Source organism: Oncorhynchus mykiss, chromosome 13 (genome assembly GCF_013265735.2).
Source record: "Oncorhynchus mykiss isolate Arlee chromosome 13, USDA_OmykA_1.1, whole genome shotgun sequence".
NCBI lineage: Eukaryota > Metazoa > Chordata > Actinopteri > Salmoniformes > Salmonidae > Oncorhynchus > Oncorhynchus mykiss.
The window spans coordinates 71,337,811-71,355,051 of record NC_048577.1 but is presented as its reverse complement, the minus strand read 5'-3'; the positions used below and the strand labels follow the sequence as shown (position 1 = coordinate 71,355,051).

The following is a 17,241-nucleotide window of genomic DNA, read 5'->3' as shown; positions in this document are numbered from 1 at the left end:
AGTATGGGACGTAGAGAGTATGGGACGTAGAGTATGGGACGTAGAGAGTATGGGACGGAGAAAAACAATGGAAAAGTGTACAGAGGGGAGAGTCCTAAAAATCTGTATGTTCTTCCATTATCTATGTACATATGTACATGTTCAGTTTACAGTATCAATCTTTCCACCTGGAGAAAGAATTCTAGAATAAAACTTACTGTATTTTCATTGGCATCACCGTACAAGAATGAAAAATATCAGCCAGCAAATCAACATTAAAAAATATATAGTTTCACAAAAATACATGGGACACCCGAGTGGCACAGCGGTCTAAGACCCTGCATCTCAGTGCTAGAGGCGTCACTACAGACCCTGGTTCGAATCCAGGCTGTATCACAGCGGTCTAAGACCCTGCATCTCAGTGCTAGAGGCGTCACTACAGACCCTGGTTCGAATCCAGGCTGTATCACAGCGATCTAAGGCCCTGCATCTCAGTGCTAGAGGCGTCACTACAGACCCTGGTTCGAATCCAGGCTGTATCACAGCGGTCTAAGACCCTGCATCTCAGTGCTAGAGGCGTCACTACAGACACCCTGGTTCGAATCCAGGCTGTATCACAACCGGCCGTGATTCGGAGTCTCATAGGGCGGCACACAATTGCCGTCCCGGGTTTGGCCAGTGTAGAACATCATTGTAAATAAGAATTTGTTCTTAACTGACTTGCCTATTTATTAAAATAAAAATACACATTTATGAACTGTGTTTTGTATTTGCAGAACATATGCAAGAGACGGAAACAGACGACCATTTTAAATGCAATTTTATTTCAAACTGAATCCAATAAAACCTTTAAGAAATAGCAGTTTTACACTGTCATCAAAAAACACCCACTACTCCTTTACTTATCTACTCCTTTACTTATCTATTCTACTTATTTCTCCCACTAAAAAGGTAAAACTAGAGGGTCAGTCAGTAAGGATCAGTAAAACACAAGCTGGGAGAGTATACATCCCATATCAGGAAGGAAGGCTACTGCTACTACTACTACTACTACTACTACTACTACTACTACTACAGGTACTACTCACTCACAGGCAAGGCAGCAAGTCAAAAAAAAAGGAATCAATCTAGTCTAAAGCTTTTCTATTTTATAAACAAGGGATAGGGAGGAGAGAAGCCTACCAAATACAACAGATATGAATAAAGATTCACATTGAAGAAAAATGATTATTACATGGATTTCTCTCAGGTCAAGCCCTGCATTCCAAATGGCATCCTATTCCCTATTTAGGGCACGACCTTTGACCCATATATGTCTCTGGTCAAAAGTAATGCACTGTATAGGGGGATATGGTGCTGTTTGGGACGTAGACCCAAAGGGTTCAGATAGTAACTAGCTAGAACTTTGCCCACGTTGTCATCCTTTCTCAGTCAATCCCGAAACTCCACTCAACAACAACAAAAAATAAATGGTAACTTCAGACAATAGGATTAGTTAACTAGAGGCACATCGTTACGCAGTGCCAAAACATATTAATAAAAAGAGAACGCCACACGACTGTGAATCTTCTCCCCCCCCCCCAAAAAAAACCCATCTCCATTTTGATAATCCATTTATAAATGTCAAACTTGTGTGATACACAATTTCTAAAGAGCTTTGTAGAATAAGTCTGTTTTTCTTCAGTTTTACACTAAATGTTTTAGAGAAGAAAAAAGAAAGAAAAAAGACAGTCTGATTACACTATTTTATTTCCTGAAATCATTTCCCCTCTCAGGCTTTGGATGGAGTCCCACTGAGCCAACAGATTCTTCCCCCCCCACCCCCACTCCACACCTGCCCAGTCACAACTCACGCAGCTCAGTCGCTGGCCAATCAGAATCACTGTACCATCAGGGAGATTGGTTTCAAAACAGGTGCAGCCAATCAGCTCTTCAGACCACACCTGGTAAAGCCTCCCCTTTCTCCGCCCCTTTGAATGAGGTCCAAACCCAACGGCATTGCTGGGTAAAACCAGCTCAGCTGTTAAAGGGGGGGGGTTGTCATCGGTGGTAACAGTGAGTGGAGGGTGGTGGTTTTCATTAGGGGAGGGTAAAGGTTATTCAAAACATAGTGTAGAGGGGGAGGGCCTTATCACCATACCTTCCCTACCAATACCTCTGCTCCCCTTCCTGTCTCAGACAGACCCCCCCACCCGTACAGACAAGCAGAGTGGTCAGATCTGGCTGCAGACAGACTGCAGAGTGACCCTTTAGCTGGTAGTGTTAGCTTGGTCTATAGCCAGGTGGCAGGTTGGGTGGGACTGGGTTTAGCCAGCCAATCAGAGCCAGGCAGACAGACAGCTCTAGTGCTGCTGCGGTACGGGAGTAGGGGTTCCATGGTGGACCCCTAGGAGGTTATATCGGGGTGGGGGGGAGTATCTTGAACCCCCCCCCCCTTCTCCCCCTCCTTCCCCATCAGCGTGTGGCACGGTTGGGTGCTGCTGCTCCAGTGGCTCCTCCTCTCCTTCCTTCACCCCCCAGGCCCAGACAGACACACCTAACCCTAACCCTGCCAGAACAGGGCAGGTGGGTAACAGGGTATGTACGTATCCGGGTGTCTGGTCTGGAGGTTGGGTTGGATGGCTAACCCTCCCTCTGCGAGGCTCTGTTGTGTGCTGGAACCAAAGAGATGCACCACAGGGAGACCCCATTCACACCCAGGCTGTCCAGCCCTCGTACAGCTGGGACAGGTTGTCCACATTGGTGGCCTCCTTTATCACACAGTCCACCTGGAGAGGAGAGAGGGGAGGTGGGGAGACAGGTAGGGGAGAGAGGGATGGAGGAGGAGGAGAGGGAGAGCAGGAGGAGAGGAGAGAGAGAGAGACCGGGATAAGGCAAAGGAGGAGGAAAGTGTAGTCAACAAAGTGTGTAGCTGCCTGCTCAGTGTGTAAAGCAGTGTGTAGCTGCCTGCTCAGTGTGTAAAGCAGTGTGTAGCTGCCTGCTCAGTGTGTAGTTAGTTACCTGCTCAGTGACACTCATCCTCCTGCTGGGGTCCACGTCTCTCCCCTCCAGCTTGGCTTTCACCCTCTTCCACACGCTCACCGCGTACGAGTTCCTCTCCTGGACAGCTGCAGCACACACCACCACGTCAGAGTCACCACACCACCACGTCAGAGTCACCACACCACCACGTCAGAGTCACCACACACCATCACCACGTCAGAGTCAACCACGGGTCCCCAGATTCTCAAAAAGTTAGACAGCTGCACCATTGAGAGCATCCTGACCGTTTGCATCACCGCCTGGTATGGAAACTGCTCAGCATCTGACCATAAGGCGCTACAGAGGGTAGTGCGTACGGCCCAGTACATCACTGGGGCCAAGCTTTCTGCCACCCAGAACCTCTATAATAGGCAGTGTCAACCAACCTGTTCCCCCGCACACTGACTCGGTACCGGTGCCCCCTGTATATAACCTCCACACTGACTCAGTACCGGTACCCCCTGTATATAGCCTCCACACTGACTCGGTACCGGTGCCCCCTGTATATAGCCTCCACACTGACTCAGTACCGGTGCCCCCTGTATATAGCCTCCACACTGACTCGGTACCGGTGCCCCCTGTATATAACCTCCACACTGACTCAGTACCGGTGCCCCCTGTATATAGCCTCCATACTGACTCAGTACCGGTACCCCCTGTATATAACCTCCACACTGACTCGGTACCGGTACCCCCTGTATATAACCTCCACACTGACTCGGTACCGGTACCCCCTGTATATAACCTCCACACTGACTCGGTACCGGTGCCCCCTGTATATAAGCTCCGCACTGACTCGGTACCGGTGCCCCCTGTATATAACCTCCACACTGACTCAGTACCGGTGCCCCCTGTATATAGCCTCCACACTGACTCAGTACCGGTACCCTCTGTATATAACCTCCACACTGACTCGGTACCGGTGCCCCCTGTATATAACCTCCACACTGACTCGGTACCGGTGCCCCCTGTATATAAGCTCCACACTGACTCGGTACCGGTGGCCCCTGTATATAAGCTCCACACTGACTCGGTACCGGTGCCCCCTGTATATAACCTCCACACTGACTCAGTACCGGTGCCCCCTGTATATAGCCTCCACACTGACTCAGTACCGGTACCCTCTGTATATAACCTCCACACTGACTCGGTACCGGTGCCCCCTGTATATAACCTCCACACTGACTCGGTACCGGTGCCCCCTGTATATAACCTCCATACTGACTCGGTACCGGTACCCCCTGTATATAGCCTCCACACTGACTCAGTACCGGTACCCTCTGTATATAACCTCCACACTGACTCGGTACCGGTGCCCCCTGTATATAACCTCCACACTGACTCGGTACCGGTACCCCCTGTATATAACCTCCACACTGACTCGGTACCGGTGCCCCCTGTATATAAGCTCCACACTGACTCGGTACCGGTGCCCCCTGTATATAAGCTCCACACTGACTCGGTACCGGTGCCCCCTGTATATAACCTCCACACTGACTCAGTACCGGTGCCCCCTGTATATAGCCTCCCCACTGACTCAGTACCGGTACCCTCTGTATATAACCTCCACACTGACTCTGTACTGGTGCCCCCTGTATATAACCTCCACACTGACTCGGTACCGGTGCCCCCTGTATATAACCTCCATACTGACTCGGTACCGGTACCCCCTGTATATAGCCTCCACACTGACTCGGTACCGGTACCCTCTGTATATAACCTCCACACTGACTCGGTACCGGTGCCCCCTGTATATAACCTCCACACTGACTCGGTACCGGTGCCCCCTGTATATAACCTCCATACTGACTCGGTACCGGTACCCCCTGTATATAACCTCCATACTGACTCGGTACCGGTGCCCCCTGTATATAACCTCCATACTGACTCAGTACCGGTGCCCCCTGTATATAACCTCCATACTGACTCGGTACCGGTACCCCCTGTATATAACCTCCATACTGACTCGGTACTGGTACCCCCTGTATATAACCTCCATACTGACTCGGTACTGGTACCCCCTGTATATAACCTCCACACTGACTCAGTACCGGTACCCCCTGTATATAACCTCCATACTGACTCGGTACCGGTACCCCCTGTATATAACCTCCACACTGACTCAGTACCGGTACCCCTGTATATAACCTCCACACTGACTCGGTACTGGTACCCCCTGTATATAACCTCCACACTGACTCAGTACCGGTACCCCCTGTATATAACCTCCACACTGACTCAGTACCGGTACCCCCTGTATATAACCTCCACACTGACTCAGTACCGGTACCCCCTGTATATAACCTCCATACTGACTCGGTACCGGTACCCCCTGTATATAACCTCCATACTGACTCGGTACCGGTACCCTCTGTATATAACCTCCATACTGACTCGGTACTGGTACCCCCTGTATATAACCTCCATACTGACTCGGTACCGGTACCCCCTGTATATAACCTCCACACTGACTCAGTACTGGTACCCCCTGTATATAGCCTCCACACTGACTCGGTACTGGTACCCCCTGTATATAACCTCCACACTGACTCAGTACCGGTACCCCCTGTATATAGCCTCCACACTGACTCTGTACTGGTACCCCCTGTATATAACCTCCACACTGACTCAGTACCGGTACCCCCTGTATATAGCCTCCACACTGACTCAGTACCGGTACCCCCTGTATATAACCTCCACACTGACTCAGTACTGGTACCCCCTGTATATAACCTCCATACTGACTCGGTACTGGTACCCCCTGTATATAACCTCCACATTGACTCGGTACCGGTACCCCCTGTATATAACCTCCATACTGACTCTGTACCGGTACCCCCTGTATATAACCTCCATACTGACTCGGTACCGGTACCCCCTGTATATAACCTCCATACTGACTCAGTACCGGTACCCCCTGTATATAACCTCCACACTGACTCGGTACCGGTACCCCCTGTATATAACCTCCATACTGACTCTGTACCGGTACCCCCTGTATATAACCTCCATACTGACTCGGTACCGGTACCCCCTGTATATAACCTCCATACTGACTCGGTACTGGTACCCCCTGTATATAACCTCCACACTGACTCGGTACCGGTACCCCCTGTATATAGCCTCCACACTGACTCGGTACCGGTACCCCCTGTATATAACCTCCATACTGACTCGGTACCGGTACCCCCTGTATATAACCTCCACACTGACTCAGTACCGGTGCCCCCTGTATATAACCTCCATACTGACTCAGTACTGGTACCCCCTGTATATAACCTCCATACTGACTCGGTACTGGTACCCTCTGTAAATAACCTCCATACTGACTCGGTACGGGTACCCCCTGTATATAACCTCCATACTGACTCGGTACTGGTACCCCCTGTATATAACCTCCATACTGACTCGGTACTGGTACCCCCTGTATATAACCTCCACACTGACTCTGTACCGGTGCCCCCTGTATATAACCTCCATACTGACTCGGTACTGGTACCCCCTGTATATAACCTCCATACTGACTCGGTACTGGTACCCCCTGTATATAACCTCCATACTGACTCGGTACTGGTACCCCCTGTATATAACCTCCATACTGACTCGGTACTGGTACCCCCTGTATATAACCTCCATACTGACTCAGTACCGGTGCCCCCTGTATATAACCTCCATACTGACTCGGTACTGGTACCCCCTGTATATAACCTCCATACTGACTCGGTACTGGTACCCCCTGTATATAACCTCCATACTGACTCGGTACTGGTACCCCCTGTATATAACCTCCATACTGACTCGGTACTGGTACCCCCTGTATATAACCTCCATACTGACTCAGTACCGGTACCCCCTGTATATAACCTCCATACTGACTCGGTACTGGTACCCCCTGTATATAACCTCCATACTGACTCGGTACTGGTACCCCCTGTATATAACCTCCATACTGACTCGGTACTGGTACCCCCTGTATATAACCTCCATACTGACTCTGTACCGGTACCCCCTGTATATAACCTCCATACTGACTCTGTACCGGTACCTCCTGTATATAACCTCCACACTGACTCTGTACTGGTACCCCCTGTATATAACCTCCACACTGACTCTGTACTGGTACCCCCTGTATATAACCTCCACACTGACTCTGTACTGGTACCCCCTGTATATAACCTCCATACTGACTCTGTACCGGTACCCCCTGTATATAACCTCCATACTGACTCAGTACCGGTACCCCCTGTATATAACCTCCATACTGACTCTGTACCGGTACCCCCTGTATATAACCTCCATACTGACTCTGTACCGGTACCCCCTGTATATAACCTCCATACTGACTCTGTACCGGTACCCCCTGTATATAACCTCCATACTGACTCTGTACCGGTACCCCCTGTATATAACCTCCATACTGACTCGGTACCGGTACCCCCTGTATATAACCTCCATACTGACTCTGTACCGGTACCCCCTGTATATAACCTCCATACTGACTCTGTACCGGTACCCCCTGTATATAACCTCCATACTGACTCTGTACCGGTACCCCCTGTATATAACCTCCATACTGACTCGGTACCGGTACCCCCTGTATATAACCTCCATACTGACTCGGTACCGGTACCCCCTGTATATAACCTCCATACTGACTCGGTACCGGTACCCCCTGTATATAACCTCCATACTGACTCGGTACTGGTACCCCCTGTATATAACCTCCATACTGACTCGGTACTGGTACCCCCTGTATATAACCTCCATACTGACTCGGTACTGGTACCCCCTGTATATAACCTCCATACTGACTCTGTACCGGTACCCCCTGTATATAACCTCCATACTGACTCGGTACCGCTACCCCCTGTATATAACCTCCATACTGACTCGGTACCGGTACCCCCTGTATATAACCTCCATACTGACTCGGTACTGGTACCCCCTGTATATAACCTCCATACTGACTCTGTACCGGTACCCCCTGTATATAACCTCCATACTGACTCGGTACCGGTACCCCCTGTATATAACCTCCATACTGACTCGGTACCGGTACCCCCTGTATATAACCTCCATACTGACTCGGTACCGGTACCCCCTGTATATAACCTCCACACTGACTCAGTACTGGTACCCCCTGTATATAACCTCCACACTGACTCAGTACTGGTACCCCCTGTATATAACCTCCATACTGACTCTGTACTGGTACCCCCTGTATATAACCTCCATACTGACTCTGTACTGGTACCCCCTGTATATAACCTCCATACTGACTCTGTACTGGTACCCCCTGTATATAACCTCCATACTGACTCAGTACTGGTACCCCCTGTATATAGCCTCCATACTGACTCAGTACTGGTACCCCCTGTATATAACCTCCATACTGACTCTGTACCGGTACCCCCTGTATATAACCTCCATACTGACTCTGTACCGGTACCCCCTGTATATAACCTCCATACTGACTCTGTACTGGTGCCCCCTGTATATAACCTCCATACTGACTCTGTACTGGTGCCCCCTGTATATAACCTCCATACTGACTCTGTACTGGTACCCCCTGTATATAACCTCCATACTGACTCTGTACCGGTACCCCCTGTATATAACCTCCATACTGACTCTGTACTGGTGCCCCCTGTATATAACCTCCATACTGACTCTGTACTGGTACCCCCTGTATATAACCTCCATACTGACTCTGTACTGGTACCCCCTGTATATAACCTCCATACTGACTCAGTACTGGTACCCCCTGTATATAGCCTCCATACTGACTCAGTACCGGTACCCCCTGTATATAACCTCCACACTGACTCAGTACCGGTACCCCCTGTATATAACCTCCATACTGACTCTGTACCGGTACCCCCTGTATATAACCTCCACACTGACTCAGTACCGGTACCCCCTGTATATAACCTCCATACTGACTCAGTACCGGTACCCCCTGTATATAGCCTCCACACTGACTCTGTACCAGTACCCCCTGTATATAACCTCCACACTGACTCGGTACCGGTACCCCCTGTATATAACCTCCATACTGACTCAGTACCGGTACCCCCTGTATATAGCCTCCACACTGACTCTGTACCAGTACCCCCTGTATATAACCTCCACACTAACTCAGTACCGGTACCCCCTGTATATAACCTCCATACTGACTCAGTACCGGTACCCCCTGTATATAACCTCCACACTGACTCAGTACCGGTACCCCCTGTATATAACCTCCATACTGACTCAGTACCGGTACCCCCTGTATATAGCCTCCACACTGACTCTGTACCAGTACCCCCTGTATATAACCTCCACACTAACTCAGTACCGCTACCCCCTGTATATAGCCTCCACACTGACTCAGTACCGGTACCCCCTGTATATAACCTCCATACTGACTCAGTACCGGTACCCCCTGTATATAACCTCCATACTGACTCAGTACCGGTACCCCCTGTATATAACCTCCACACTGACTCTGTACCAGTACCCCCTGTATATAACCTCCATACTGACTCAGTACCGGTACCCCCTGTATATAGCCTCCACACTGACTCTGTACCAGTACCCCCTGTATATAACCTCCACACTAACTCAGTACCGGTACCCCCTGTATATAACCTCCATACTGACTCAGTACCGGTACCCCCTGTATATAACCTCCACACTGACTCAGTACCGGTACCCCCTGTATATAACCTCCATACTGACTCAGTACCGGTACCCCCTGTATATAACCTCCATACTGACTCTGTACCGGTACCCCCTGTATATAACCTCCACACTGACTTAGTACCGGTACCCCCTGTATATAACCTCCATACTGACTCTGTACTGGTGCCCCCTGTATATAACCTCCATACTGACTCTGTACTGGTACCCCCTGTATATAACCTCCATACTGACTCTGTACTGGTACCCCCTGTATATAACCTCCATACTGACTCAGTACTGGTACCCCCTGTATATAGCCTCCATACTGACTCAGTACCGGTACCCCCTGTATATAACCTCCACACTGACTCAGTACCGGTACCCCCTGTATATAACCTCCATACTGACTCTGTACCGGTACCCCCTGTATATAACCTCCACACTGACTCAGTACCGGTACCCCCTGTATATAACCTCCATACTGACTCAGTACCGGTACCCCCTGTATATAGCCTCCACACTGACTCTGTACCAGTACCCCCTGTATATAACCTCCACACTGACTCGGTACCGGTACCCCCTGTATATAACCTCCATACTGACTCAGTACCGGTACCCCCTGTATATAGCCTCCACACTGACTCTGTACCAGTACCCCCTGTATATAACCTCCACACTAACTCAGTACCGGTACCCCCTGTATATAACCTCCATACTGACTCAGTACCGGTACCCCCTGTATATAACCTCCACACTGACTCAGTACCGGTACCCCCTGTATATAACCTCCATACTGACTCAGTACCGGTACCCCCTGTATATAGCCTCCACACTGACTCTGTACCAGTACCCCCTGTATATAACCTCCACACTAACTCAGTACCGCTACCCCCTGTATATAGCCTCCACACTGACTCAGTACCGGTACCCCCTGTATATAACCTCCATACTGACTCAGTACCGGTACCCCCTGTATATAACCTCCATACTGACTCAGTACCGGTACCCCCTGTATATAACCTCCACACTGACTCTGTACCAGTACCCCCTGTATATAACCTCCATACTGACTCAGTACCGGTACCCCCTGTATATAGCCTCCACACTGACTCTGTACCAGTACCCCCTGTATATAACCTCCACACTAACTCAGTACCGGTACCCCCTGTATATAACCTCCATACTGACTCAGTACCGGTACCCCCTGTATATAACCTCCACACTGACTCAGTACCGGTACCCCCTGTATATAACCTCCATACTGACTCAGTACCGGTACCCCCTGTAATAGCCTCCACACTGACTCTGTACCAGTACCCCCTGTATATAACCTCCACACTAACTCAGTACCGCTACCCCCTGTATATAGCCTCCACACTGACTCAGTACCGGTACCCCCTGTATATAACCTCCATACTGACTCAGTACCGGTACCCCCTGTATATAACCTCCATACTGACTCTGTACCAGTACCCCCTGTATATAACCTCCACACTGACTCTGTACCAGTACCCCCTGTATATAACCTCCACACTAACTCAGTACCGCTACCCCCTGTATATAGCCTCCACACTGACTCAGTACCGGTACCCCCTGTATATAACCTCCATACTGACTCAGTACCGGTACCCCCTGTATATAACCTCCATACTGACTCTGTACCAGTACCCCCTGTATATAACCTCCATACTGACTCGGTACCGGTACCCCCTGTATATAACCTCCATACTGACTCTGTACCAGTACCCCCTGTATATAACCTCCACACTGACTCTGTACCAGTACCCCCTGTATATAACCTCCACACTAACTCAGTACCGCTACCCCCTGTATATAGCCTCCACACTGACTCAGTACCGGTACCCCCTGTATATAACCTCCATACTGACTCAGTACCGGTACCCCCTGTATATAACCTCCATACTGACTCGGTACCAGTACCCCCTGTATATAACCTCCACACTGACTCTGTACCAGTACCCCCTGTATATAACCTCCACACTAACTCAGTACCGCTACCCCCTGTATATAGCCTCCACACTGACTCAGTACCGCTACCCCCTGTATATAGCCTCCACACTGACTCAGTACCGGTACCCCCTGTATATAACCTCCATACTGACTCAGTACCGGTACCCCCTGTATATAACCTCCACACTGACTCAGTACCGGTACCCCCTGTATATAGCCTCCATACTGACTCAGTACCGGTACCCCCTGTATATAACCTCCACACTGACTCAGTACCGGTACCCCCTGTATATAGCCTCCACACTGACTCAGTACCAGTACCCCCTGTATATAACCTCCATACTGACTCAGTACCGGTACCCCCTGTATATAACCTCCACACTGACTCAGTACCGGTACCCCCTGTATATAACCTCCATACTGACTCAGTACCGGTACCCCCTGTATGTAACCTCCATACTGACTCAGTACCAGTGCCCCCTGTATATAACCTCCACACTGACTCAGTACCAGTACCCCCTGTATGTAACCTCCATACTGACTCAGTACTGGTACCCCCTGTATATAACCTCCATACTGACTCTGTACCGGTACCCCCTGTATATAACCTCCACACTGACTCAGTACCGGTACCCCCTGTATATAACCTCCACACTGACTCAGTACCGGTACCCCCTGTATATAACCTCCACACTGACTCAGTACCGGTACCCCCTGTATATAACCTCCACACTGACTCAGTACCGGTACCCCCTGTATATAACCTCCACACTGACTCAGTACCGGTACCCCCTGTATATAGCCTCCACACAGACTCAGTACTGGTACCCCCTGTATATAACCTCCACACTGACTCAGTACCGGTACCCCTGTATATAACCTCCATACTGACTCAGTACCGGTACCCCCTGTATATAGCCTCCACACTGACTCAGTACTGGTACCCCCTGTATATAACCTCCACACTGACTCAGTACTGGTACCCCCTGTATATAACCTCCACACTGACTCAGTACCGGTACCCCTGTATATAACCTCCATACTGACTCAGTACCGGTACCCCCTGTATATAGCCTCCACACTGACTCAGTACTGGTACCCCCTGTATATAACCTCCACACTGACTCAGTACCGGTACCCCCTGTATATAACCTCCACACTGACTCAGTACCGGTACCCCCTGTATATAACCTCCACACTGACTCAGTACCGGTACCCCCTGTATATAACCTCCATACTGACTCAGTACCGGTACCCCCTGTATATAGTCTCCACATTGACTCTGTACCGGTACCCTCCTGTATATAGTCTCCACATTGACTCAGTACCGGTACCCCCTGTATATAACCTCCACACTGACTCAGTACCGGTACCCCCTGTATATAACCTCCACACTGACTCTGTACCGGTACCCCCTGTATATAGCCTCCACACTGACTCTGTACCAGTACCCCCTGTATATAGCCTCCACATTGACTCTGTACTGGTACCCCCTGTATATAGCCTCCACATTGACTCTGTACTGTAACACCCTGTATATAGCCTCCACATTGACTCTGTACCGTAACGCCCTGTATATAACCTCCACACTGACTCTGTACCGGTACCCCCTGTATATAGCCTCCACATTGACTCTGTACCGGTACCCCCTGTATATAACCTCCACACTGACTCTGTACCGGTACCCCCTGTATATAGCCTCCACATTGACTCTGTACCGGTACCCCCTGTATATAGCCTCCACACTGACTCAGTACCGGTACCCCCTGTATATAAGCTAGCTATTGTTATGTTATTGTGTTGCTTTTTATATTTTATTTACAGAGTGGCACAGCGGTCTAAGACACTGCATCTCAGTGCTAGAGGCGTCACTACAGACACCCTGGTTTGAATCCAGGCTGTATCACAACCGGCCGTGATTGGGAGTCCCCATAGGGTGGTGCACAATTGGCCAAGCATCGTCCGGGTATGGCCGTCAATGTAAATAAGAAATTAATCTTAACTGACTTGCCTAGTTAAATAAAATAAAATATACACATATTGATGTCACTTGTTATATCCACTTCAAATCTGTATAGACTAAGGGGAGAGAGATTAAATAAGGATTTTAAAGTCTTGAGACAATTGAGACATGGATTGTGTACAGTCGTGGCCAAAAGGTTTGAGAATGACATTAATTAACTGAGGTCTTCTGCCTCAGTTTGTATGATGGCAATTTGCATACACTCCAGAATGTTATGACGAGTGATCAGATGCATTGCAAATCAATCGTAAAGTCCCTCTTTGCCATGCAAATGAACTGAACCCCCTAAAAACATTTCCACTGCATTTCAGCCCTGCCACAAAAGGACCAGCTGACATCATGTCAGTGATTCTCTCGTTAACACAGGTGTGAGTGTTGATAAGGACAAGGCTGGAGATCACTCTGTCATGCTGATTGTTCGAATAACAGACTGGAAGCTTCAAAAGGAGGGTGGTGCTTGGAATCATTGTTCTTCCTTTGTCAACCATGGTTACCTGCAAGGAAACATGTGCCGTCATCATTGCTTTGCACAAAAAAGGCTTCACGGGCAAGGATATCACTGCCAGTAAGATTGCACCTAAATCAACCATTTATCGGATCATCAAGAACTTCAAGGAGAGCGGTTTAATCGCCCAAGAATGTCCAGCAAGCGCCAGGACCATCTCCTAAAGTTGATTCAGCTGCGGGACAGGGGCACCACCAGTACAGAGCTTGCTCAGGAATGGCAGCAGGCAGGTGTGAGTGCATCTGCACGCACATTGAGTCGAAGACTTTTGGAGGATGGCCTGGTGTCAAGAAGGGCAGCAAAGAAGCCACTTCTCTCCAGGAAAAACATCTGGGACAGACTGATATTCTGCAAAAGGTACAGGGATTGGACTGCTGAGGACTGGGGTAAAGTGATTTTCTCTGATGAATCCCCTTTCTGATTGTTTGGGGCATCCAGAAAGCTTGTCCGGAGAAGACAAGGTGAGCGCTACCATCAGTCCTGTGTCATGCCAACAGTAAAGCATCCTGAGACCATTCATGTGTGGGGTTGCTTCTCTGCCAAGGGACTGGGCTCACTCACAATTTTGCCTAAGAACACAGCCATGAATAAAGAATGGTACCAACACATCCTCCGAGAGCAACTTCTCCCAACCATCCAGAAACAGTTTGGTGACGAACAATGCCTTTTCCAGCATGATGGAGCACCTTGCCTTAAGGCAAAAGTCATAACTAAGTGGATCGGGGAACAAAACATCAATATTTTGGGTCCATGGCCAGGAAACTCCCCAGACCTTAATCCCATTGAAAACTTGTGGTCAATCCTCAAGAGGCGGGTGGACAAACAAAGCCCCACAAATTCTGACAAACTCCAAGCATTGATGATGCCAGAATGGGCTGCCATCAGTCAGGATGTGGCCCAGAAGGTAATTGACAGCATGCCAGCGCGGATTGCAGAGGTCTTGGAAAAGAAGGGTCAACACTGCAAATATTGACACTTTGCTTCAACTTCATGTAATTGTCAATAAAAGCCTTTGACACTTATGAAATGCTTGTAATTATACTTCAGTATTCCATAGTAACATCTGACAAAAATATCTAAAGACACTGAAGCAGCAAACCTTGTGGAAATTAATATTTGTGTCATTCTCAAAACTGTTGGCCACGACTGTATGTGTGCCATTCAGAGGGTGAATGGGCAAGACAAAAGTGCCTGGGCAAGACAAAGTGCCTTTGAACGGGGTATGGTAGTAGGTGCCAGGCGCACCGGTTTGTGTCAAGAACTGCAACGCTGCTGGGTTTTTCACGCTCAACAGTTTCCTGTGTGTATCAAGAATGGTCCACCACCTAAAGGACATCCAGCCAACTGGACACAACTGTGGGAAGCATTGGAGTCAACATGGGCCAGCATCCCTGTGGAACGCTTTCAACACCTTGTAGAGTCAACATGGGCCAGCATCCCTGTGGAACGCTTTCAACACCTTGTAGAGTTCATGACCCGATGAATTGAGGCTGTTCTGAGGGCAAAAGGGGTTGCAACTCAATATTAGAGAGGTGTTCCTAATGTTTTGTACAGTCAGCACTCTACTGTTGTACTATATGGATTAGGGGGCCATTTGGGACAGTTAGGCAGCAGTCTATATGGAATAGGTGGCCATTTGGGACAGTTAGGCAGCAGTCTATATGGTGTAGGGGGCCATTTGGGACAGTTAGGGTAGCAGTCTATATGGAATAGAGGGCCATTTGGGACAGTTAGGCAGCAGTCTATATGGAATAGGGTCCCATTTGGGACAGTTAGGCAGCAGTCTATATGGAATAGGGGGCCATTTGGGACAGTTAGGCAGCAGTCTATATGGAATAGGGTCCCATTTGGGACAGTTAGGCAGCAGTCTATATGGAATAGGGTTCTATTTGGGACAGTTAGGCAGCAGTCTATATGGAATAGGGGGCCATTTGGGACCGTTAGGCAGCAGTACTGCTGCTTCTTCTAATTATTGACTCAATTAATTGGAGGTCAGGGGTTAGATGGAGGTTAGGGGTCATACCTCGTCCCGTCTTGGGGTCGCGTACAGCCCGTTTGGGGCTGGGATTTAGACCCTTGCTGGTCATCGTCTGAGCGCTGGGGGGGGTGTCCGCAGGGGTGCCAAGGTTACGGGGGAGGAGCTTGCGTGAATTCTGGGACATTGAGTCCGTCTGAGTCTTCACACCGCTGCACCTCACCGCTGGGGAGAGAAGGAGAAAGAGCGTGAGAGTGGAGAGAGGAAAGGAAAGAGCGAGAAGGAGAGAAGGAGAGAGAAAGAGAAGGAGGGAGAGAGAGAGAAGGGGAAAGAGCGTGAGAGTGGAAATGAAAGAGTGAGAGGAGGGAGAAGGAGAGAGAGAGAGAGAGAAGGGGAAAGAGCGTGAGGGAGAGAGAAGGGGAAAGAAAAGAGTGAGAAGGAGAAAGAAGGATAGAGAGAGAGAGAAGGAGAGAGAGAGAGAAGGAGAGAGAGAGAGAGAGAGAGAGAGAAGGGGAGAGAGAGAGAGAGAGAGAGAAGGAGGGAGAGAGAGAGGAGGGAGAGAGAGAAGGAGGGAGAGAGAGAGGGGGGGAGAGAGAGAGAGAAGGGGAGAGAGAGAGAGGAGGGAGAGAGAGAAGGAGGGAGAAGGAGAGAGTGAGAGAAGGGGAGAGAGAGAGAGAGAGAGAGAGAGAGAGAGAAGGGGGAGAGAGCGAGGGAGAGAGCGAGAGAAGGGGAGAGAAGGAGGAGAGAGAGACAAGGGGGAGAGAGAGAGAAGGGGGAGAGAGAGAGAGAGAGAGAAGGGGGAGAGAGAGAGAGAGAGAGAAGGGGGAGAGAGAGAGAGAGAGAGAGAGAGAGGAGGGAGAGAGAGAGAGGAGGGAGAGAGAGAGATAGAGAGAGAGGAGGGAGAGAGAGAGAGGAGGGAGAGAGAGAGAGGAGGGAGAGAGAGAGAGAGAAGGGGAGAGAGAGAGAGAGAGAGAGGAGGGAGAGAGAGAGAGGAGGGAGAGAGAGAGAGGAGGGAGAGAGACAGAGAGAAGGAGGAGAGAGAGAGAGAGAGAGAGAGAGGAGGGAGAGAGGAGGGAGAGAGAGAGAGAGAGAGAGAGAGAG

At 49.6% G+C, this 17,241-nt stretch overlaps 1 protein-coding gene across 4 annotated transcripts in view; it reads right to left on the bottom strand.

Annotated features, from left to right (window-relative positions):
- Window positions 1-781: 781 nt before the first annotated feature.
- LOC110487146 (serine/threonine-protein kinase SMG1) overlaps window positions 782-17,241 on the bottom strand; it is a 164,399-nt gene continuing 147,939 nt past the window's right edge. For all 4 annotated transcript variants that reach the window (XM_036942081.1, XM_036942078.1, XM_036942080.1 and 1 more), the window contains 3 exons: window positions 16,189-16,365; window positions 2,980-3,086; window positions 782-2,747 (listed from right to left, as the gene is read on the bottom strand). In XM_036942081.1, coding sequence (XP_036797976.1) covers window positions 2,670-2,747; window positions 2,980-3,086; window positions 16,189-16,365 — 362 coding nt within the window. In that variant the 3' untranslated portion in view covers window positions 782-2,669. The remainder of the gene's footprint in view (window positions 2,748-2,979; window positions 3,087-16,188; window positions 16,366-17,241) is intronic.